Source organism: Balaenoptera borealis, assembly GCF_965194805.1.
Source record: "Balaenoptera borealis genome assembly, chromosome: 6".
Classification (NCBI taxonomy): domain Eukaryota; kingdom Metazoa; phylum Chordata; class Mammalia; order Artiodactyla; family Balaenopteridae; genus Balaenoptera; species Balaenoptera borealis.
Window position 1 is genome coordinate 61,699,486 of NC_138863.1, and position 24,550 is coordinate 61,724,035.

Here is a 24,550-nt window from a genome sequence, read left to right on the forward strand (position 1 = left end):
GATTTTGACTGTTCAAACATATAAAAGAGCAAGGCTATACAGGATTTGCACAATATGATTACATGCTTGATTTGATAGATACACACAATCAATACTCTTTATTCAACTTATTTGTGACTTCAGAACCAATACTTACATTGCTTTTGCTGGTCATTCACGGGCCTGTGCATATGCAGAGTGGTGAAAAATTTGAGTCGCCTGAGGCTGAATAAAGTGGCACTCTGCCTACATTTTCAGCTCTCATACTGTAAACAAGTATTCTTTTCTCAGTTTACTTAATGCCATGTTTTTCACATTTTTGTGCTTTTTGTTGGTAGTTTTACTGTTTAAAATAGCCCCTCAGGGTGGTAGTCAAGTGTTATCTAGTGTTCTAAGCACAGGAGGACTGTGATGTGCCTTAGGGGGAAAATATGCTTGTTAGATTAGCTTCATGCAGGCATGAGTTACAGTGTTGTTGGCCATGAATTCAATGTGAATGAATCGACAGTACATATTAAACAAGGGGTCTTTAAACAGAAACACACTTTTATATAAAACAAGGTTATGGGGACTTTCCTGGTGGTCCAGTGGTTGAGAATCTGCCTTCCAATGCAGGGGACGTGGGTTCGATCCCTGGTCTAGGAACTAAGATCCCACACGCTGCGCGGCAACTAAACCTGTGTGCCACAACTAGACAGCCCGCACACCACAACTAGAGAGAAACCCACAATGGAGACCCAGCACAGCCAAGATATATATATAAAAAAACAAAAAACCAAACAAGGTTATGTGTTGATCAGTTGATGAACTTGTGATGAGAAGCTTGCAGGAACCTAATCCTGTATTTCGCTTAGCATCAAGGATTCACCATTTGCTAATTCAGTGTTCATAGCTGATAACAAAAATTGGAAGAGAAAGAACTGATATTCTGTCATATGCCACTTCTCTTCTCTTATCCCAAGCCTACTTCACCTGTTTATTTTACTTGCCACAGATCCTTGTGGCATGAGTTTGTGGCTCTGTTGCAGGAATACAGATAGAAGGTAAAGGTAAATGTTATAAATTGTACTGATGTAAAGTTATAGTGTAGCTATCATGTTGGGAGAAGGAGGAAATGTGAAGATTTATTTTATTTTACATATTAAGGAGTCATGCACAGTTTAAAGTTAAAGAATAAAAAAGTTTTTTTATTATTTGAAGTGAAAGTAACTGAAGATTTGAAAATAAAAATATATCAGGAAGAAGGGGAAGTTGTGATGCCATTGAGCTAAGTTCTTCATCTTTTATGGCAAGGTCAATAAAGAATTATTGAAATGTAGTACATCCAGTGGAATACTCTGCACCTGTTTGAAAGAAAGGAAGTAGCAAAGGAAAAGGGGAATGAAGAAGCTATCTATGTATTGATTTGGAATTTTTCCAACATAAAGAGAAAAGAAAGCAATGTGGGACAGTCTGCATAACGTTATCTTTTGAGTAAGAAGGGAGGAATCAATGAACGTATATTTAATTTGTTAGTGTAGACATACAGCCTTAGAAAGATAATAAGAAATGAACTGAAGTAGTTTGTTTGCATTACCTATTGAAAATTTTAATTAAAAACAACTTTTTAAAAAAGTGGTTGCCTCTCGGACTTCCCTGGTGGTGCAGTGGTTAAGAATCCACCTGCCAATACAGGGGACATGGGTTCGAGCCCTGGTTCGGGAGGATCCCACATGCCGCAGAGCAGCTAAGCCCATGCACCACAACTACTGAGCCTGCGCTCTAGAGCCTGTGAGCCACAACTACTGAGCCTGAGTGCCATAACTACTGAAGCCCATGCGCCTAGAGCCTGTGCTCCACAACGAAGAGAAGCCACCGCAATGAGAAGCCCGTGCACTGCAAGGAAGAGTAGCCCCCACTCGCCGCAACTAGAGAAAGCCCGTGCTCAGCAATGAAGACCCAACGCAGCCACAAATAAGAAATTAATTAATTAATTAATTTAATTAAGCTAAATTTTAAAAAAAAGATGTTGCCTCTGAATAGTAGACTGATGTGGGAGGGAAATATTTATATTTCTGTAATGAAATTTTTTCTATGTGCCTGTGTTGCTTTTATATTTTAAAAAATGTCTCATGAATGTTTGCAAAAGAAAAGACAATTCTATTCTCTGCTTTGAAGGCTTCAAAAGTCTATGAGCGTGTGCTTGCATGTGCACATACTGTATGTCTGAATGTATAAGTGATTATGTACTAGATTTTGTCACACTCCCCCCCCCCAACTGTGCTCCCTTTTCCTCAATAACTTGAAACTTTTTATATTGAGATATAATTCACATACCATAAAATTGACTCTTTTAAGGTATACTTTTCAGTGGTTTCTGGTATATCACAAAGCTGTGCAGCCATCACCACTAATTCCAGAATATTTTTATCACCCCAAAAAGAAATCTTATAAACATTCACAGCAGCTCCTCATTCCCCTGCTTTCCTACCCTACACTTCATCCCCTGGCAACCACTAGTCTACTTTCTGTCTCTGTGGATTTTTCTCTTCTGAACATTTCATATAAATGGAATCATAGTACCCAGCATTTTGTGTCTGGCTTTTTTCACCTGGCATAATATTTTCAAGGTTCATGAATGTTGTAGTATGTATTAATACTTCATTTCTTTTTATGACTGAATGTTTCATTGTATTGATGTGTGTCACATTTTGTATATCCATTCATCAGTTGGTGGACATTTGGGTTGTTTCCATTTTTTGACATGAATAATGCTGCTGTGAACACTGATACAAGTTTTTGTGTAGACATATGTTTTCAGTTCTCTTAGTTATGTACCAAGGAGTAGAATTACATCACTGTGATATTGACACAGGAAAGGAAAATAGACCGATGGAACAGAATAGAGTCCAGCAGCAGAGCCTTTCATATATAGTAACTCGATATATGACAGAGGTGACACAGCAGTGCAGTGGGGAAAGGGTTGTCTTTTATAATAGATGATGCTGGATCAATTGGATAGCCACATTGGGAAAAAACAACAACAACTTGACCTTCATTTCTTGCCATGATAGAAAAATCAATTCCAAGTGACTGTAGGTCTAAATATGAAAAATAATAAAGCTTTAATAAGAATAATGACAGATGTCATAAATAGGTCACAAAAGGCTCTAGCCATAAAGGAAACCATTTGATAAATGAAACTGTGTTCAAATTATACCAATGTATGAGTGAAAAGGCCAAGTCATAGAGGATTCATACCAAGGATATGTAAAGAATTTCTACAGATCAAGAAGGAAAAGACACACAATCCATGGTCAGAGTTTTAAAAGCCAACTTGTCCTACCAAGCCTATAATGAAAATTAGTAGAAGCATGCCCCATTCTTTTAACCCTACATTTATCCTTCATAGAGGTAGTCCTTCTCACCTGTAGCTTTTTATTATACTATATGTGTTTTGTTTTATTTATGTCTGTATTTCTAAGTAAGACTATTATAGTTCTTTGTCTTTTTTGTTTTTTCAGTTTTAGATATTTATTGACTTCCTGTTATAGAAGATGAGGCGTTAACTCTTAAATGATCCAACCCTCTACCGCTGTAGAAATACTCAAACTTCCCTGACCCTATCCTGATTTAGAAATATTTTAGTTTTGGGTTAGGTCATTATTTCATTGTTTATGTTATGACTGTAAATTTTATTCACAGCTGTGAGATTCCATGATTATGTTTCTTCTTTTGCACAACTTTTTGTTTTTCCTAGACTTGATTTATTTCTTTAGTTTGTTAGTGTTCAGTGTAAGCATCCATATAATCTCCAGCAGAGGTGTGTAAACCTCTCATTTTCAAATATAAATTTATGTTATTCTTATATTTCTGTAGACATACCCCTGAAATCTCCCATTCTCCCATTCTTATCTAGGCTAGTTACTCTCTGTTTCTTCTGGGTGCCTGTCATCCTGGAATCCCTCTTCTTTATCATCATGGAAATTCCTTTTGTGTCTGTCCCGTGTTTGAGCTCCTGTTTCTTGTATGCCATATTCCTCTTTCTTGGTTTATTCTTCTGTTTTGGTGGAGCAGATTCTCTAGTCACTTCCTGAGAAAAGGTAAATGGGTAGTCAGATTTTTGAGACCTTGCATATTCTCCTCTTCCCACTTGGTTGTTAGTTTGGGTGTAGAATTCTAGGTTGGAAATCATTTTAACAGAATTTTGAAGGCATTGTTCCATTGCTTTCTAGCTTCCAGTGTTACTCCTGAGCACTCCAGTGCCATTCTTATTCCTGATCCTTTGTAGGTATTCCTGTTTAGTCTTCTCTAGAAGCTTCAAATCCTTGGCATTTAAATTTGTTTATTATAGTGTGCCTTGGTATGGATCTTCATTGAACCAGTGTGCTTGGTTCAAAAGTGTGTCCTTCCAATCCAAAAACTAATGTTTTCCAGTTCCTTTTTTTTTTTTTTAACATCTTTATTGGAGTGTAATTGCTTTACAATGTTGTGTTAGTTTCTGCTGTACAACAAAGTGAATCAGCTATATGTATACATATATCCCCATATCCCCTCCCTCTTGCATCTCCATCCCACCCCTCTAGGTGGTCACAGAGTACCAAGCTGATCTGCCTGTGCAATGCCGCTGCTTCCCACTAGCTATCTGTTTTACATTTGTAGTGTATATATGTCAATGCTACTCTCTCACTTCTTGAAAAGTCTTGAATTATTTCTTTGATAATTTTAGCTCATTAATTTTCTCTTTCTTTTTTTTCGGGAACTCTCATTTGGAGCTGTACCTCTTGGACTGATTCTCTAGTTTTCTTTTTTCGAGGTTTTTTGGTCTCTTTCTGGGAAGATTTCTTCAACTTTATCTTTGAATTCATCCCTTTTTTTTTCCTTTGTGTTTCAGCTATCATATTTTTAATTTCCAGGAGGTTGTTTTTTTTGGGGGGGGGTTCTTTTTTTTTAATTTAAAAAAATGTTATTTATTTTTTAATTTTTTGGCCACACTGCACAACATGCAGGATCTTAGTTCCCCAACCAGCAGTGGAAGTGTGGAGTCTTTTTTTTTTTTTTTTATAAATTTATTTATTTATTTATTTTTGGACACATTGGGTCTTCGTTGCTGCGTGCGGGCTTTCTCTAGTTGTGGTGAGCAGGGGCTACTCTTCGTCGTGGTGTGTGGGCTTCTCATTGCAGTGGCTTCTCTTGTTGCAGAGCTCAGGCTGTAGGCACACAAGCTTCAATAGTTATGGTGCACAGGCTTAGTTGTTCTGTGGCATGTGGGATCTTCCTGGACCAGGGATCGAACCCGTGTCCCCTGCATTTGCAGGCAGATTCTCAACCACTGCGCCACCAGGGAAGTCCCAAGCATGGAGTCTTAACCACTGGACCACCAGGGAAAGTCCCCTTGGGTTGTTGTTGAAATGTTTCATTTTCGTAGTTGGCTGTCACTAGGATATTAGTAATAGTTCTGTGTGAATTTTTTTTCTGCTCCCTGGGTTGTCTTTTTCTTATGGGTTTTTAAAAAATATTTGTTTATATTTTTCAGACATCTGGTGATATTGGGCTTTGCATATCTATGCTTTAGGCACTGAAACACTTATTGGAAGCGTTATTTGAGTAGGCAGGACTTATTACAGTAGGATGACTTGGCTGGGTCATTTTTCTGAGAGATTTTTGATTCTTGGTGTCTCTAAGTCTTGTCTCTTGAGATGGTTTATTTTCCTAGAGAGAAATTCTGTACTCTCCAGCCTGTAGAGTTTAAGTTTGGCTGCTGACTTTCTAGAATTTAGCACAGGAAGGTGCTAAGAGTCTCTTCATTTACTGTGTAGACATGCACTTAATGTCTTCTCTTTCCTCAGCTGTGGCTTATGTGTCTCAATCCAGAGTTCTCCTGGCTCACCTCTTCCAGAGATGAAATCTGACCTCCAATATCTATTATGACAAGCTAGCCATCAGTAATATCCTTTTTTGTTCTCATGAATGTAGTATGTTATCTTTCTCTGGCTGCTTTCAAGATTTTTTTCTTTTTTAAAAAAAATCATAAATTTTTTAATGAGGTATAGGTGACATTTAAGATTACATTACATGTAAGATTAGATTACGTGTAAGATTAGATTACGTGTAAGATTAGATTACATGTGTATAGCATAATGACTCCATATTTGTATATGTTGCAAAGTGATTACCACAGCCTAGTTAACATCCATACTTGGTTACAGTTTTTTTCCTTGTGATGAGGACTTTAAAGATTTACTCTCTCAGCAATTTTCAAATATGCAAATACAGTATTATTAACTATCATTGCCATGCTGTGTGTTACATCCTCAAGACTTATTTATTTTATAACTGGAAGTTTGTACCTGTTGACCCCTTTTATCCATTTCTCCCCTCTACCCACCACCCCCGACCCCCCCTCCACTGGCAACCACCAGTCTCTTCTCAGTATCCGTGAGCTTGGGGTTTTTTCTGTTTGTTGTTTTTGAAGATTCCACAAATAAGTGAGATCAGAGGTATTTGTCTTTCTTTGACTTATTTCACTTAGCATAATGTCCTCTAGGACCATCCATGTCGTCGAAAATGGCAAGATTTCCCTTTTTTAATGGCTGAATAGTATTCATATATATATGTATTCATATATATATATATATATATATACACACACATACACACACACACACACACACACACACACACACACACACACACACCACATTTTCTTTATCCATTCATCAATTGATGGACTCTTAGGTTGCTTCCGTGTCTTGGCTATTGTAAATAATGCTGCAGTGAACATTGGGGTGCGGATATCATTTTTTCTTATTGTTTTTTTTTTTTAAACATCTTTTTTGGAGTATAATTGCTTTACAATGGTGTGTTAGTTTCTGCTTTATAACAAAGTGTATCAGTTATACATATACATATGTTCCCATATCTCTTCCCTCTTGCGTCGCCCTCCCTCCCACCCTCCCTTTCCCACCCCTCTAAGTGGTCACAAAGCACTGAGCTGATCTCCCTGTGCTGTGCGGGTGCTTCCCACTAGCTATCTATTTTACGTTTGGTAGTGTATATATGTCCATGACACTCTCTCACTTTGTCACAGCTTACCCTTCCCCCTCCCCATATCCTCAAGTCCATTCTGTAGTAGGTCTGTGTCTTTATTCCCGTCTTGCCCCTAGGTTCTTCATGACCTTTTTTTTTTTTTTTTCTTAGATTCCATATATATGTGTTAGCATACGGTATCTGTTTTTCTCTTTCTGACTTACTTCACTCTGTATGACAGACTCTAGGTCCATCTACCTCACTACAAATAACTCAATTTCGTTTCTTTTTATGGCTGAGTAATATTCCATTGTATATATGTGCCACATCTTCTTTATCCATTCATCTGTTGATGGACACTTAGGTTGCTTCCATGTCCTGGCTATTGTAAATAGAGCTGCATTGAACATTTTGGTACATGACTCTTTTTGAATTATGGTTTTCTCAGGGTATATGCCCAGTAGTGGGATTGCTGGGTCGTATGGTAGTTCTATTTGTAGTTTTTTAAGGAACCTCCATAGTGTTCTCCATAGTGGCTGTATCAATTTACATTCCCACCAACAGTGCAAGAGTGTTTGCTTTTCTCCACACCCTCTCCAGCATTCATTGTTTCTAGATTTTTGATGATGGCTATTCTGACTGGTGTGAGATGGTATCTCATTGTAGTTTTGATTTGCATTTCTCTAATGATTGATGATGTTGAACATTCTTTCATGTGTTTGTTGGCAATCTGTATATCCTCTTTGGAGAAATGTCAATTTAGGTCTTCTGCCCATTTTTGGATTGGGTTGTTTGTTTTTTTTTGATATTGAACTGCATGAGCTGCTTGTAAATTTTGGAGATTAATCCTTTGTCAGTTGCTTCATTTGCAAATATTTTCTCCCATTCTGAGGGTTGTCTTTTGGTCTTGTTTATGGTTGCGGATATCATTTTGAGTTACTGTTTTTGTTTTCTTCAGATAAACACTTGGAAATGGAAATGCTAGATCATATGGTAGTTCTATTTTTAATTTTTTGAGGAAACTCCACACTGTTTTCTATAGTGGCTGCACCAGTTTATTGCATTGGCCAAAAGTTTCATTCATTTTTCTCCATAAGATGGCTCTAGTAGCAGTTAGTTGTCTTTAACTTCATTTGAAACAATTTTGTTAGATTATATGTGACAGCTGTCATATCAGCGTGCATTTAGGAAAAAGACTTAACAAAGTTGGTGAATTTTTGTGTAGCCATTTTAATACTGAAGATGGAAGAAAAAAAGCAACATTTTTGGCCTATTATGCTTCATTGTTTCAAGAAAGGTAAAAACGCAACTGAAATGCAAAAAAAGATTTGTGCAGTGTATGCAGAAGGTGCTGTGACTGATCGAACATGTCAAAAGTGGTTTGCGAAGTTTTGTGCTGGAGATTTCTTGCTGGATGATGCTCCACGGCCGGGTAGACCAGTGGAAGTTGATAGCAATCAAACCAAGACATTAATTGAGAACAATCAATGTTACACCATGCAGGAGATAGCCGACATACTCAAAATATCCAAATCAAGCGTTGAAAATCATTTGCACCAGGTTGGTTATGTTAATCGCTTTGATGTTTGGGTTCCATATAAGTTAAGCGAAAAACACCTTCTTGACTGTATTTCCGCATGCAAGTCTCTACCTAAACATAATGAAAATGTTCCGTTTTAAAAACAAATTGTGACGGGCAATGAAAAGTGGATACTGTACGGTAATGTGGAACGGAAGGAAGAGTTTGTGGGGCAAGCAAAATGAACCACTACCATCCACACCAAAGGCCAGTCTTCATCCAAAGAAGGTGATGTTGTGTATATGGTGGGATTGGAAGGGAGTCCTCTGTGATGAGCTCCTTCCGGAAAACCAAATGATTATTTCCAACAAGTACTGCTCCCAATTAGACCAACTGAAAGCAGCACTCAACGAAAAGCGTCCAGAATTAGTCAACAGAAAACGTATAATCTTCCATCAGGATGATGCAAGACTGCATGTTTCTTTGATGACCAGGCAAAAACTGTTACAGCTTGGCTGGGAAGTTCTGATTCATCCTCCCTATTCACCAGACATTGCACCTTTGGACTTCCATTTATTTCAGTCTTTACAAAATTCTCTTAATGGAAAAATTTTCGGTTCCCTGGAAGACCGTAAAAGGCACCTGGAACAGTTCTTTGCTCAAAAAGTTAAAAAGTTTCGGGAAGGTGGAATTATGAAGTTGCCTGAAAAATGGCAGAAGGTAGTGGAACAAAAGGGTGAATACATTTTTCAATAAAGTTCTTGGTGAAAATGAAAAATGTGTCTTTTATTTTTACTTAAAAACCGAAGGCACTTTTCGGCCAACCCAATACATTCCCACCAGCAGTGTAGGAGGGTTCCCTTGTCTCCACATCCTTGCCAATACTTCTTATTTCTTGTGTTTTTGATAATAGCCACTCTAACAGGTATGAGGTAAGGTGTTTTTTTTTTAATCTTTGGTTTTCAGCAGGTTGACTATGATGTACCTAGGTATGATCTTCTTTGTACTTATCCTGTTTGGGGACATCAGTGAGCTACTTCAATCGGTAAATTTATGTCTTTCACCAGTGTTTAGAATTTTCTTCCTACTGCTTTTTCAAATTTTTTTTTCTTTTTTTTGCTCCTTTTTCTCTCCTTCTATGACTCCAAATTCATTTATATTAGACTACTTAATAGTGTTCAACAGACAACTGCTTTTCAGTATTTTTCTCTCTGTTTTTTAGTTGGAATAATTTTTTGATCTGTCTTCAGTACTTTCTCCATTCTGCTGTTAAGCCCATACAGTGAATTTTTTATTTTAGAAAGTGAATTTTTCAGTTTTGCTATTTCCATTTGGCTCTTTTTTATATTTTTATTTCTCTGCTGAAATTTACAATTTGTTCCTTTATTTATTATAAGTTTATTTTCCCTTGGTGTCTTGAACATACTTGCAGGTAGCTGCTTTAAGATCTTTGTTAATTCCAATACCTGGGTTACCTTGTGGTTGGTCTCTATTGATTGTCTTTTCTCTTGAGTATGGGTCACATTTTCTTGTTTCTTCATATGCTTAGAAATTTTCTGTTATATCCTGCATACTGTGAATGATACATTATAGTGACTCTGGGGTTTAGTGTATTTTTCTGGAGAGTGTTAATATTCTGGTTATTATTTGTATTAGCAAGCAGTTAACTTGGCTGAACTGAAATCTAAACTATGTCTCCCCACAGAGGATGACAGCTGATGTCTCTGAGTCATTTTAGTCTTACCTGGACTGCTTAGAGTCTGATCCACTCTTGCATAGAACAGTGACCAGTCAGAGACATGGGTAGAGTTCTCTGTGGTTCTCTCTCTTTGTGGTTCTTTATTTTCCAGTATGTGCCTTCTCACTTTTCAGCTGCTGTGGTAGCTCCAAACTCTGCTTTTCAAGCCAGTAAGACTGCATCTTTTGATTCACATATCAACTGCTCTGTGCAGCTCAATCTAGGGGTCTTCCCTCAGGCAAAAGCTGTAAAAACAGGAAACCCATCCAGTTCTATTTCCTCCTTCCAAATATTGTCTCCTAACCAGATTCTGCCTATTTTTGGCTGCTCAAGTGCCTTCAGGTAGTTGTTATTTATATTTTTGTCTAGAATTTATTGTTATCTGAGGGAATGTTGGTCTGATAAGAGGTATTCTGTTATTACTCACGGCAGGATTTTTTTGTTTGTTTTAAAAAGTAAAAATCTCATGTATTTATATTAATATTTCCAGTTCAAATCAGAACTATAATGTTTTTATTTACATCTGTATCTTCTTTCTTCTATACCAAGAATTGTGGTTCTGAAGGACATAAAGCAGATGATAGAATTAGAATATCACATAATTATTTATTTACTCCTTTCTATATCTCACACACACAGCAGTCTCAACAATGTGTATTATCACAGTGACCAAAGAGATTATGGAAAATAGTTAAAACATTTTTTGCTTGTGCTTTCCATGAATTTCCATAGCACAGTTTTTTAAAAAATTGTGTTAACAACTTTGCATGCATTTAGCCATTAAATTTTATACTCTCTTCCTTGTACTTCTCATTTAGTCTTTATCAACAAGTAAATAATAATATTGCTTGCCATAAATTCTTAGGTTGAAACTATTCATTTTGGTTGTCTAAAGCTTATTCTCTAGATTCTTTTGGAAGGGCTCATGGGAGCCAGTGTTTCCAATTTTTGGCATTACGATAAGTTTATCTGTGTCTTCCATGTGATAAAAATCAATTTTACCAAATATAAGACACTTAATTCAGATTTTCTTTTCTTGAATATCTGAAATATATTACTCTGTTTTCTTCTGGCATAAATAAAGTGTTGACTTTGAAAAGTTAGATGTTGGCCTTCTGGGCTGAATTCTTAAGTGTACACAGTGCTCCTTCAGTCAGTAGTTTCAGGTTTTGTTTTTTGTTGTTTTCAAGAAAGTTTTCTTGAGTTATAGTCTTTACTATTTATTCTCTTATGGTAGTGCTCTTTAAAGACTTCTGTTATCTGAATGTTGGATCCTTGTTACTTCATTAAGTTGCTTTCTCTCATCCTTTTAATCTCTTCATTTCTTTTGATTTTGAAACTGTTCCTCCATTTTACCTTCTCATTCTCTTAAAACATTATCTGTTGTATGTATTTTCTCTTGGGTTCATTCAGGCTTAATCTTCATTTCTGAAAAAATTTTTTTTCAATTTCTAATGCTTTGCTGAGTTCTGTTACCTTATTTCTGAGTTTTTTGAAATCTGATTTATGTTGTTCTTGCACGTCTTGAGTCATTTTTGTAATGACTTTTATCTCATTTTGAAGTAGTTGGTTATAATTTTCACCTATTTCGTGGGCATATATTTCTGGTATGCTTTTGTTGTCAGGATGTAATTCTGTATCTTTTTCTTTTTTTCCCTATAATTTCATAGGATTGACCTACATCATTTTCTGTTGCTTACTTTTTTATGGTTTAGGATGGCATTTCTTACAGAGCTCCCTCTGCTGTTGTTTTTGGGAACTCTTCAAAAGTGTGGCATTTGCTTTCTATGATTTCTAAGGCTTTGCTCCCTTCCCCGCTATTCTCATTCCTTAATCTTCATTGTACCTAATGTGCTCAATTTTGATTCCATGCTCAGTAGCTTATCCTCACTGTGACACTGTTAGTGAAGGATCAGTTTTAAGAGTTCATAGAGGCTAACTGCCCCAACTTCAGACTTAGGAAAATGCAGAAACCCAGTTATAGCTGTTTTGGGAGTCTCTGTTCTCAGATGTGTCAGACACTGTTTTCTTTCGCTTCTTCTCATACCATGCAGGTTCTATGGTTGTTGGTGATTTGTTCCCACTTGCTGTTTTAGGGAGATTTATGTAGATTTCCTTGTCACCCAGTTTTGTTGTAAATGTTGTACGTGGGTTTGGGGATTTAGGGATGCTCAGAAACGTTGCCACTGCCTCCATTGTCCCTGAATCTTTATAATTTATCACTTCTTAATTGCTGTTTATGATGTTCTCTTTTTCAAGTTTGATAATCTTGCCCTAATTAGATTATAATTCCTCTAAATAGTGTTTGAATCTTAGTTCAAATGCTATTTTGTGTTGAAAATAGCCTTTACAGTGTCCAGCATAGCACTGGACATATATGCAATGTATCATATTAGTCATCAGTTTGGAAATTAGTCAGTCTAAGGGTAATTATAGGCTAACTTGCAACCTTGTAATGGTAGTATTAGCAGCTACTCTTACAAATTGAAGGGAAACGGATACCAGCTGGCCTGCTTATACATGAAGTTCATTCATATGTCATCTTTGGCATATATGCTATATAGTCTGTCTGGTCTAAACATTCCTGGAAGACATTGATCTAATGTACTGATGGTCCAAAGAAGTCGACAAAGTAATAACCATCATAGAAACACATTGGAAACATGGAAAATGTTATCCACCATAGTGACAATTCATTACTGTCACAGTTCAAAAATATTGTAAAGGAAATTTAAAAACTCTTCTGAGTGACGCAGTTAAAATGGTCAAGTTAGTAAAAGATTTTTTTAAAAGGCTAAACCCAAACAAACAGAAACCAAAGATTGACCAGTTTGTTAATATGAAGAGGCAAAGGGGTGTGGGTGAGATATGATGGAATTTCATAAGATTGTGATGAAAATTAAGGAACACAAATAATACTTTCAGTTAAAGGAGACATTAGATTAGTTTTTATACATTGGGTAGTAATTTTAGGGATCTTTTTATCCTAACAACATCTCACTTCCTTTGCTTCTGAATTTGATATTCTAAAAAGTCAGCTAACACAAGTCAGTCCCTGAAACACAGCAGAACTTTATTGATTTGATAAAACTTTCCAAATATAGTGTTAAGAAGTTGGTGTTTCTTATTTTTACTTCATTTGTCTTCCTTATTTAAAGGAATCATATTTTATTTTTAATTATAAAGATATATTATTTACTTTGTAAAATGTTCCATTTTAAATTACTCCTAATTTTTACCTTTTTAAAAATCTTTAACAGGCCTCAACAAATAATGAAAGCTCTAATCACAGTTTTGGAAGCTTGGGATCTTTGAGTGACAAAGAATCAGAGGTAAGTAACTTCATTTTAAATATGGTGCTATTTATAAGTAAAAGTTGGAATCACTGTTTTTTTTTAATTAATTTTTTTCCTTCTTTAATACTTGTGCTAAAGGTTAATCCTTGTTAAGTTTTTTGTAGGAGCATTTTATTCTGTTTTATGAAGCACAACATTCAAACTGAAGACTGTATTGGACATTAGAAAGAAAATATAGTTTCTTTGGTTATGTAGGTGAACTTGTACATTAATGGTATAGACAGATATTCTTAAGTTACTAGCCATTCATAATTCTAAGAGATGAATGTGGTTTTGCAATATGTTGTATTTTGCAGTTTTCTATTATTTCTTGTTATACTTCCCTCTTCGTTTGGTCCTGAGTAAAGGTTTGTTTACTTTTTGAGATACAGAAACACATTTTTTTTCTCTTTTTGAAATTTCTTGTGGGATTTCATGCTGTTGGTTTTCACTTTACATATTTTAAAATATCTGAAAAATCCGCTCCTCCCCCACCCACTTACTCTCCCCACTAAGAAAATATATGGAATTTTATAAGTAGGTATTTGGATCCATGGTATAGTTCACGTTGAGCATGATATTCTTGATGGCATTTTAAAAAATGTTTAGACACGAGGTTCTTTGGGTAGTAGCATTCATTTATTGATGCTGCAACTTCACTTTTTGCAGATACAGTCTGTAATATTTCCTCTTCTCAGATTATGGAGTTCTGTCACTTTTCAACATTTGTGTGTGTGTGTGTGTGTGTGTGTGTGTATTTTCCCTGTCAGTGTTAACTTCTACTTGATCCATTTTAGTCTTTTTTCTGCTTGGGTTAGTATAGCTATATCACCATGATAATAATACCATAGGTCATTAGCACCCAGTAACTCTTAGGCATCTGGTTTTGGTGTTCAGTGGAAGGGGAATATCAAAGGTGGCATCTTTTTAAGCCCTGTGTTATTGAAAGCATCTAGGAATCTCTAGGTAGACAGTTTTGTGGAGTTCTGTGCAGGCACCCTGACACTCCAAAGGAGTGTGGCATAGGGCTCTCACTCATCAGGCTTTCCCTTCCACAGAGACAACTGGCAGGCAGCTGAAAGGACTGTGCAAGTGACGGGACTTTATCTGCAGTAGGTTCCCTTGAGGTAAGCGTTAGTAGCCCCTGTAGCACCAGATTATCACAGTTTAGTTTTTATCAAATTAACACACATTAAGTCCTTAAAAATTGTAAGTTTAGATCTTGTCAAAGTACACTTTTTTCAAAAACCATATCAAGAATGTTTTCACTTTATATTTCCTGGATTTTGGAACATTTCTTGATACTTCCACAGATTTGGGTCTATATAGTAATTTCACATGCCTCCTCTTTTCTTAGGCTTTTGTATTATGAAGGGCAATAAAATAATTTTAGATATTTCTCTTTTCTGTTCACCAAATCTAGTGTTTCTGATAGATTTTTTTAATAGAAAAATATAGTAAAAGTTAGACCACATGTAATGGTTATATATTTCTATGTTCTTTATAGGTATCTATATTCCCAGTATGAGTTGTAGATGCAATATTTGAATTCTTCCAAAAGAATCAGTTTGTAAGAAAATACCACTTCCCTTAAAAGAATTTTAAGGCTCACTTTTGGCTATGTTCTTAGGTTAAAAAAAATTTTTTTTTAAAGACCATAATGGTATTTGCACTAAAATACAATTTGGTTAACCATTGGATGTACTTAGCTTTATTTGTGTAGAAATTTTGACATTTGGGGCCACAATAGAAAAATCTTAAAATTTTTTGGCTTTTGCTGTTTTGTGTTCTGTATCTGGAATTTTTGCAAAATAATGATTAAGTCAAGTGGCATAATATTTTGGAAATGACTATGGATTATATGTTTTCCTTAAAATTTGAAGAAGGAAATTTGGGGGGTGGTCTGTCTTTCCATTTAAGAAGTGATTTGTCTGGAAAATGATTCCCAGATTTTATTTCTGTGCTAGATGCCTTAATGAACTCCCTTGGGGTGAAATTTCATATACGTCACAATACAGATATTCATATAAGTCATGAATAAAGTTGTTGGCAGTAAACAGCTGCAGGATAGAAGTACTTCTTTTTTTCCCCAGTACACCTAATAGTAACGTTTATGTAGTATTTCGTTGTCTGCTGATGTCATTTTATTCTTTTGGTAATCCATCCCCTGAACCATCACATTTTTTAAAATAACAGTTTTTGTTTTTATGGACAAATAGTGCTGAAAGATTTATTATTATTTTTTAATAACAGTTCTCTACCACTCACCCTTACCCCACCCTGCTCTCCATTCTCTTAGCTTTTCTTCCTGGTATTTATTTCCACATTTTAATATAAATAATATGCATATCTTTTTTGGTTCATCAATTGGACATTATCTGTGACTTCCTCTTAGTATTTAATGAAGATTTTAACCTACTAATAACCCCCTGCTTTCTATCCTCTTCTTAATACTGTTTTCAGACACTCAGAACCCTCTTGTTTTCATCTATCCTTGTACTATTAAAAGTGAAAAGCATCTGATATTCACTGTTGGGTTGATTAAATCTACTTCAACTGAAAATTTTCATTGCAGTTTATATATGAATTAAACTTGCCTTTTATTTCTAAATGTAGAATTGTAAAACAGAAAGGGGTTTTTTTTGATAATGAAATCGTCTAGTAGATAGGAGGGTGTTGGTATTGTTTTGCTTTATTTTACATCACTCTAGGTCTATTCAACAGGCTGCAAAAATTTTCAGTAAGCATTTGTTACAGATCTATTATCTTCTAGCCTCTGTGCCCAAGCACGGAGAATATGAAGATGAATAGGATACAATTCCTGCTTTCACATGAGATCAGTGTCTAGTAGGACAAACGAACTGTTTGATAAACAGTGTGGGCTATGCTGTAATAGATGTAAGCACAAGGTACTATAGGAGCAAAGAGCAAGAAACCCCTAATTCCATCTGCCTGCAGGCGAGAGGTAGGGAAGGACGAGAAAGAGAGGTCTTCCCTCAAAGAACAGATGATAGGGACTTCCCGGGTGGCGCAGTGGTTAAGAATCCACCTGCCAATGCAGGGGACATGGGTTCGAACCCTGGTCCGGGAAGATCCCACATGCTGCAGAGTAACTAAACCCATGCGCCACAACTACTGAGCCTATGCTCTAGAGCCCGCGCACCACAACTGCTGAAGCCCACACACCCTAGAGCCTGCGTGCTGCAACTAGTGAGTCCACACGCCACAACTACTGAAGCCCGCGCGCCTAGAGCCCATGCTCTGCAACAAGGGAAGCCGCCGCAATGAGAAGCCTGCACATTACAACGAGGAGTAGCCCCTGCTCGCCACAACTAGAGAAAGCCCGTGCACGGCAACAAAGACCCAACACAGCCAAAATAAATAAATAAGTTAATTAATTAATGAAAAAAAAATAGTCTCTTTATCTTAAAAAAAAATAGAACAGATGATAGTTAAATTGTTAAGAAAGCCTATGGATTCATCCCAGAGGACAAGGGCAAAGTATGAGAAGAAAGCAGGCAGAGGCACTAGGATGTGCTTTTGCTTTTCCATGGAAGCATGGCACATAGTTTTGTTCAAGATGTAAGGCAGTGGTTCTCAATCCTAACTGCCTTTTAGCTCACCTGAGGAGCTTAAAAAAGAAAAAACCAAGCTACCTGGGTGATTCATCTGGTTTGTAAACTTCTGGTATAGAGAAGATGCGCAAGAATGGTGAAAGATAGGCAGGGGTCAGGGTTTGAATGCTCTTGTATTTCATAGTAAGGAATTTGGACTTCTTTCTAGGAGATGAAAGGAGAGGAAACAAACAAGTAGAGATGAAGAAGGCTCCCTCAGGGGGCAATGTATAGGATAGGATGGGAGGGAGGTGAAACCTAAGTTGGGAAGACCATTTAGTTAAGGAATGCTGCTGCCTTTACAAAACTCCAAGGTTTAACAGGAAGAAAACCTTCAGGTGGGGGTTCTAATTACAGTGTTCTCAAGTTTGCCTTTTGGGCTCTGCCTTCTTTGGATTTTGTAACTATTGATGCTATCACCACCCAGGCCCATGCTTCTCAAACTTTAATAGCAAGTGAATTACCAAGGGTTCTTACAGGTCTGGAGTGGGTGTTTGCATTTCTGACAAGCTCTCAGATTCCACTAGATTTTAAAAGTAGAAGCAGTAGGGTTTGATTACTGAATGAGGGTAAAGAAGGAAAGGGAGGAGCCTAGGATTATTTAAAGGTAGCTAGCTTTAGGTGAATGATAGTGTCTTTGAGTGAGATAGACAACACAGAAAGAAGATGAATAGGTTAGCATAGAAGGTAATGAATTAAATTCTGGACAGCACTGAGTTTGAATACTTATGAAATGACCAAGGCAGAGGAGCTGTCTGGAGCTCAGGAAGGAGGTCAGGCTAAAGATGAAGACTTAGTGGTTTTTGGCATACAAACAGTGCTAAGACATTATTTGCCCTTTTACAGTAATGCTAAGACATATTTGGCTTTTTAACTTTCATTTCTCCATGAGTTTACAGTGAAAATTTCCAAAGGCTGTAAGACATGTGATGATATCATTATTCTGATGATTTATGGATTGTGTATTCTGGTGTTTTTAAATTTTTTTAGTTTTAAATCCCAAAACGGTAAATAACAGTAGTTATATCCCACATAACAAAGGCTCTTTGGGGAACTCAACAGTTTTTAAGAGTTTGTAGATGGGTTTTGAGACCCAGAAATTTAAAAACTGCTTTTGCAGATGAACTCATCCTGATAGTGTGTGTAATGCTAGGAAATGTGAGCAGGCGAGACGGGTGTGCTGGAGAAAGAGTAGTAGGAGGTAAGGAGGTGGATAAAAGAGGAGAAAGAAGAGGAGGAGAATAATGAGTAGAATTAAATGTTATGGAAGTGAATTAAGATAATGACTAAAAAGTGACTAAGAGTTTGTCACTTAGGCTTACTTCTAGTAGACTAATGGGAGCAAGATGCCAGATATTAGTTGATTAAGGAGCACTTGGAAAGTGAGCATATATTGACTACTCTTGGAAGAATCTTGACTGTGAAGAAAAGGAGGCAGTATCCAGAGTCTAACAGACCTATTATGTGCTAGGGAAAGGGTTATAGCAGACCTGTGATGGGACAAGGACAAGCAAAGTGCTGAAGAGAGAGGATAAACTAAACTTTTTTTTTTTTTTTTGGCTTTGTTGGGTCTTCGTTGCTACGTGCAGGCTTTCTCTAGTTGCGGTGAGTGGGGACTACTCTTCTTTGTAGTGCGCAGGCTTCTCATTGCGGTGCGCAGGCTTCTCATTGTGGTGGCTTCTCTTGTTGCGGAGCACAGACTCTAGGTGCACGGGCTTCAGTAGTTGTGGCACGCGGGCTCAGCAATTGTGGCTCGCAGGCTCTAGAGCGCAGGCTCAGTAGTTGCGGCGCATGGGCTTAGTTGCTCCGCAACATGTGGGATCTTCCCCGATCAGGGATCAAACCCGTGTCCCCTGCATTGGCAGGTGGATTCTTAACCACTGTGCCACCAGGGAGGTCCTAAGCTAAACTTTTCCTGGAGGTGGTATGAATGGTGAGTTCCAGACTCTGGGAGGACAGGGTTAGTTGTGGACAGGACTGACTAGGAACATCCTTTCCTCTGATAGATGAATTTCCATACCTAATAACCTTTCTCTTTCTTCACAGTGAAAATAGAGGTTACCAACTGAAGGAAGAATCATGAGTAGGTTGGGGGTGTGAGGAGAATGATAAAAAATTTATGGGCGAGACAAGGAAGTAGTTTACAGGGGAGAGGGGTCACTCATTTAAATGTTTTAGAATGCCTGAAGGAGTTAGAGACATGGTCTGTGTGCCTTATCTACTGGCTGAAAGTTCAGATTATTTATGAGGATGAGAGAAGGAGCCCATATTTCCTTTTATCAATGTTTTCCAAGTTTCAGAACCTGCCTGGATCCACCCATTTGCCATTCTCCTTGCAGGACCCTTCCCTCTCTAAACATGAAGATCATCTTCACTTTCTCTAAATTCTGTACAGTTGCTGTCCCCACTGTACCTTACCCCACGATGCTGAGATAAATTATCTTGTAGCTCATTAGGAATTATAATTTATAATATTAATACCATATCCATACCTCCTCCCTACCTTTTCTTTTGGATGTCCTAGAATATATTTTTCTGTTTTATTTCTTACTGTGGTTGGTTATTTGTAAATGAATATAAGACTGAATATAAATCTCATTGAAATATATTTTTAAGCCTATTGTTACATGTTCGTACAATATACTACATAATGATGTTTGTAAAGCAGACACACGTCAATTATTCTATTTTTGTCTCAATTTAATTTTGAATATTTATCTTTTATACTACTTCTGTATAAACCTGAATCAGAGTTGAACAATTTAAAATATATACTATCTTTTTCTAGAGCTAAAGTTTATCTCCCACTTCCTTCTGGGTAATTGTCAATTCTTTAACCCTCTATCCACTGGCATTGAATTACTGTTTATTTTTATTTTTAAAATTTATTTATTTATATTTTATTTTTGGCTGCGTTGGATCTTGCTGCGCGAGGGCTTTCTCCAGTTGCAGCGAGCGGGGGCTGCTCTTCATCGCGGTCCACGGGCTACTCAGTGCGGTGACTTCTCTTGTTGCGGAGCATGGGCTCTAGGATGCGCAGGCTTCAGTAGTTGTGGCACACGGGCTCAGTAGTTGTGCCGCACGGGCTTAGTTGCTCCGCAGCATGTGGGATCTTCCTAGACCAGGGTTTGCACCCATGTCCCCTGCATTGGCAGGCGCATTCTTAACCACTGCGCCATCAGAGAAGTCCCTACTGTTTATTTTTGATCCAAGTGCATTTGGGGATTTTTGAGTTATTTAAGATTAAGGATTTTAATTTATAGATATACAGAAGCTGGGACAGTTGTTGCGTCTAGACATTTAAACTTAGATGCACTTTCAGAATTGTAATGATTGTAATGAAAGAGGAGTATAATATAGATAGTGCCTTGATTGTCTTAATTTACCTGTAATGTTGATTAATGAAGGCCATTTTATGAAAGAAGATCTAATTAACTTTCTCATTTGATTTTAGTTTCTAGAAGTAGTCTTGGTATTTAAGTCAGATTTTTCCCCTCCTTATTTGAATTGAAGTTATGGAGCTGAAGACACTTTGAAGCATTAATGCTTTGTTTTGTTCTTTTTAAAAAATAATTTTTAAAGGCCACATTATGTGTGAGTTCTTATTTTCATATTTTGGAGGAAGTAGAAATTAAGAATACTAGGGAATTAGAACTAAAACTACCTTAGACCTAGCTTTGGGGGGGGCATTATTTTCACTTTTTGAACAAGTCATATTATTTATATAGTTCTTCAATAGTTTTTTAATTTAAAAAAATCTCCTTTTTTGATATTTAAAATTATATATAGACATATATAATTGATTAAATGGGATGTCTCTGATATTAGTGAATTGGCTGGATTAAGAAATGAGGATTTCCAGTTTTCACCTTGTTTTTATATACATCCCCATCTCTACATTTTTATATTTCCTTTTTGCCGTCTAAATAGTGTTTAGCTGAAATGTTTCCTCAAGGAACAGTTAGTTACCTTAGATTGATTGGAAGTTATGATTTTATTTGAAAATAGAGATAATACCAGCCTAAAATTTCAGATTTTAGATTGATTTTTTTAATTCATTTAAGTTTTATATATATATATATGTAAAATATATGTATATGTATATATGTGTTATAACCTGGACAAATCTTTTCTTTAATGTCTTAGTCTGAGCACCCAATAAGAAAGAAAACTTGCAAAATGAATTTAGTGATGTATAGTTAAGAGTCGCTGAAAGTTAACATTTTTATGCCTATTTCCCCCTAAATGAATTACCTTGTTTTTGACTTTATTCTGTTTAAATCTGTTCAGCTTCTAAAGATTGTTAGATACCTAGTTTACTGCCCTCATCAATTTTAAGAAATATTCTTTGTGTCCTGTAACCTACATTATTTTCTGAAATGTTTTAGCCTGATAAATGCCCTTTGTGGTGTTCTGTTTGATTGGTTCCTCTGTCTTCTCCTTTACTTATCTTCATTTTGGTAGTATTTTCTCACTGACTTATTCTTACTGTATTATTAGGTGAGGTTAGTAAGATTTTGTAACAGCAATAAAGACATTTTCTCAGTAAGGAAATAAATTTGTTTTTTTCTCTCTCTGTTAAGGCTAATAATCAAACTTAGAAATTATAGTTCCTGTGAAATACCTGGAATTAACTTGTAAATTTTCCTTTTATTTAAAAAGAGAAAACTATTTAATTCTGCCACTAAACATTAAAGGACACACTCTTTTTTGTTGTTGTTGATCGAACCCGAGCCCCCTGCAGTGAAGGGCCGAGGCAGTCCCTAAAGGACGAGCTCTTACAGGAAGTATATTCAGCTAGAGTTATGGAGTGTCTAACTCTAAAATGTGTTATATGACAGAGTTCACAGCAAAGGAAGTAGGTCTATCCTGGTTGAATATATACATCCTTAGTCTTCTGGAAGGAAAAATACTGTAAATCAAATGGCCTGATACTGGCTGACTCTGCCCCTGTTTCCATAAAGGTGGAGGACTATGTGTGTCAGAATCACCTTTTCAAAATAAAAGCACTTAGGCTCCCTTCTTGGAAACTCTGATAATACTCTGTCTAGATAATTTTTGATTTCTTATAAATCAATAAATCTTGAAATATTGATTCTGTAGGCCATTTATTTAGAGAGCAAACAAACAGCTGTTAAATGTTTCCCTTTTTAAAAGTACATTTAGTGTGGGTGGGTGGTTTTTAGAGCAAGAAAGTTCTAAGCTGACTGTTGAAAACAAGATTCGAAGAGGAACATGCCATGTCATTTTAAGAATGAAGATATACTTTAAAGTGGACCCTGGTATAGCACTTAACCGTAGTAGATGCTCAGTAAATATTTGTTGAATAAATAAATTTAATAATGTACTTTAGTTGTAGTATAAGGCAGTTTTTGTGTCAGCTACATGTGATTCTTATGTATTCATCAAAGCAAGCTTCCTCAACCTTAACATTATTGGCATCTGGGGCCAGATAATTCTCGGGGTGGGGAGGGAGTTGTCATGTGTAATGTAGGGTGCTTACCAGCATCTCTGCATGATGCATTAGATATCTGTAGCCCATCCCCCCACCCCTAAGTTGTGGCAACCAAAAATGTCTCCAGATATTGCTCTGTATCCTCGGGGGGGTAGAGGCAGATCTCCTCTGGTTGGGAACCACCCCATTAATGAAGGAGGGAAAATAAAGTTGTAGCATGTTACCTGTGGAGCTAGATTACAGCTCTATAAGTTTCATATCTCTGGGTATGAAAACAGAAGTCCAGAGAGGTTAATTTGCCCACAGATAGTAAGTTAATAGTCAAAGTTCTAATTTTAAAGTGTCTGTCTTATTTCAAAGTGATGTTCTCAACTATTGTTCTATACTCTTTCTGTATAACTAATGTAGTATCTAACTTATTAGTTAGATAAATGACCCTAGTTAGTCTGTTGAAAAAAGTGGTATTCTTTTTTGGAAATATTTAGATTTAAGATGATTTATAAAATTTGCCAATCCAATATATGCCTGGACTGGCAGCACTTCACAGATGTTTTTTCTGGTAAATATGCTTTTAGACTTAAGTACATTCAGCACAAGTTGACATTACTGAGCAATTTGGTTTCAGTATCTTATACAGGTGTACCTTAGAGATATTACAGGTTTAGTTCCATACCACCATAACAAAGCAATATCGAAATAAAGTGAGTTACATGAGTTTTTTGGTTTCACAGTGCATATGAACATTATGTTTACACTATACTGTAGTCTAAGTGTGCAGTAGCATTATATCTGAAAAAACAATGTACCTGATTTAATTTAAAAATATTATATTGCTTACCCCCCTTTCCCTTTAAAAACTGTCATGGCTGAGCAAGAAATCTTCAGAGTTACTCTTGGGACATGAGTCCACCTTCTTCCCAGATTGCCAGCTTTTCTGATTAAAGCACCTTTCCTTTCTACTGAAAAAAATATATATATATTATATTGCTGAAAAAAATGTTAACCATCTTCTGAGCCTTCAGCAAGTTATTATCTTTTTGCTGGTGGAGGGTCTTGCTTCATTGTTGACGGCTGCTGACTGATCAGGGTGGTGGTTGCTGAAGGTTAGGGAGGCTGTGGCCGTTTTAAAAATAAAACAACAGTGATGTCTGCACATTGACTCTTCCTTTCACCAACAACTTCTCTGTAGCAGCAACGCTGTTTGGTAGCATTTCCCCATGGTAGAACTTCCTTCAAAAGTGGAGTCAGTCCTCTCAGTCCCTGCTGCTGTTTTATAAACTAAGTTTATGTAATATTCTAAATCCTTTGTTGTCATTTCAACAATCTTCACAGCATCTTCACCAGGAGTAGATTCCATCTCAAGAAACCACTTTCTTTGCTCATCCATAAGAAGCAACTCATCCATTAAAGTTTTATCATGAGAGTGCCCCAATTCAGTCACATCTTCAGGCTCCACTTCTAATTTTAGTTTTCTTGCTATTTCCACCACACCTGCAGTTACTTCCTCCACTAAAGTCTTGAACCCCTCCAAGTCGTCCATGAGGGTTGGAATTGACTTCTTCCGCATTCCTGTTAGTATTGCTATTTTGACCTCTTCCCATGGATCACAGGTGTTCTTAATGGCATCTAAAATGGTGAATCCTTTCCAGGTTTTCAGTTTACTTTGCCCAAATCTATCAAAGGAATTATATCAAAGGAATTACTATGGCTATAGCCTTACGAAATGTATTTCTTAAATAATAAAACTTTTAAGTCAGAATTACTCCTTGACCTATGGGCTGTAGAATGGATGTTGTGTTAGCAGGCATGAAAACAACATTAATCTTGTACATCTCCATCAGAGCTCTTGGGTGACCAGGTGCATTGTCAATGACCAGTAATATTTTGAAAGGAATCTCTTTG

General features: G+C 36.6%; 1 protein-coding gene across 2 annotated transcripts in view; it reads left to right on the forward strand.

Moving 5' to 3' along the window:
- The window catches only part of TLK1 (tousled like kinase 1), a 154,293-nt gene that overhangs the window by 54,267 nt on the left and 75,476 nt on the right, over positions 1–24,550 (forward strand). For both annotated transcript variants that reach the window (XM_082395397.1, XM_082395396.1), the window contains exon 3: positions 13,505–13,576. In XM_082395397.1, coding sequence (XP_082251523.1) covers positions 13,505–13,576 — 72 coding nt within the window. The remainder of the gene's footprint in view (positions 1–13,504; positions 13,577–24,550) is intronic.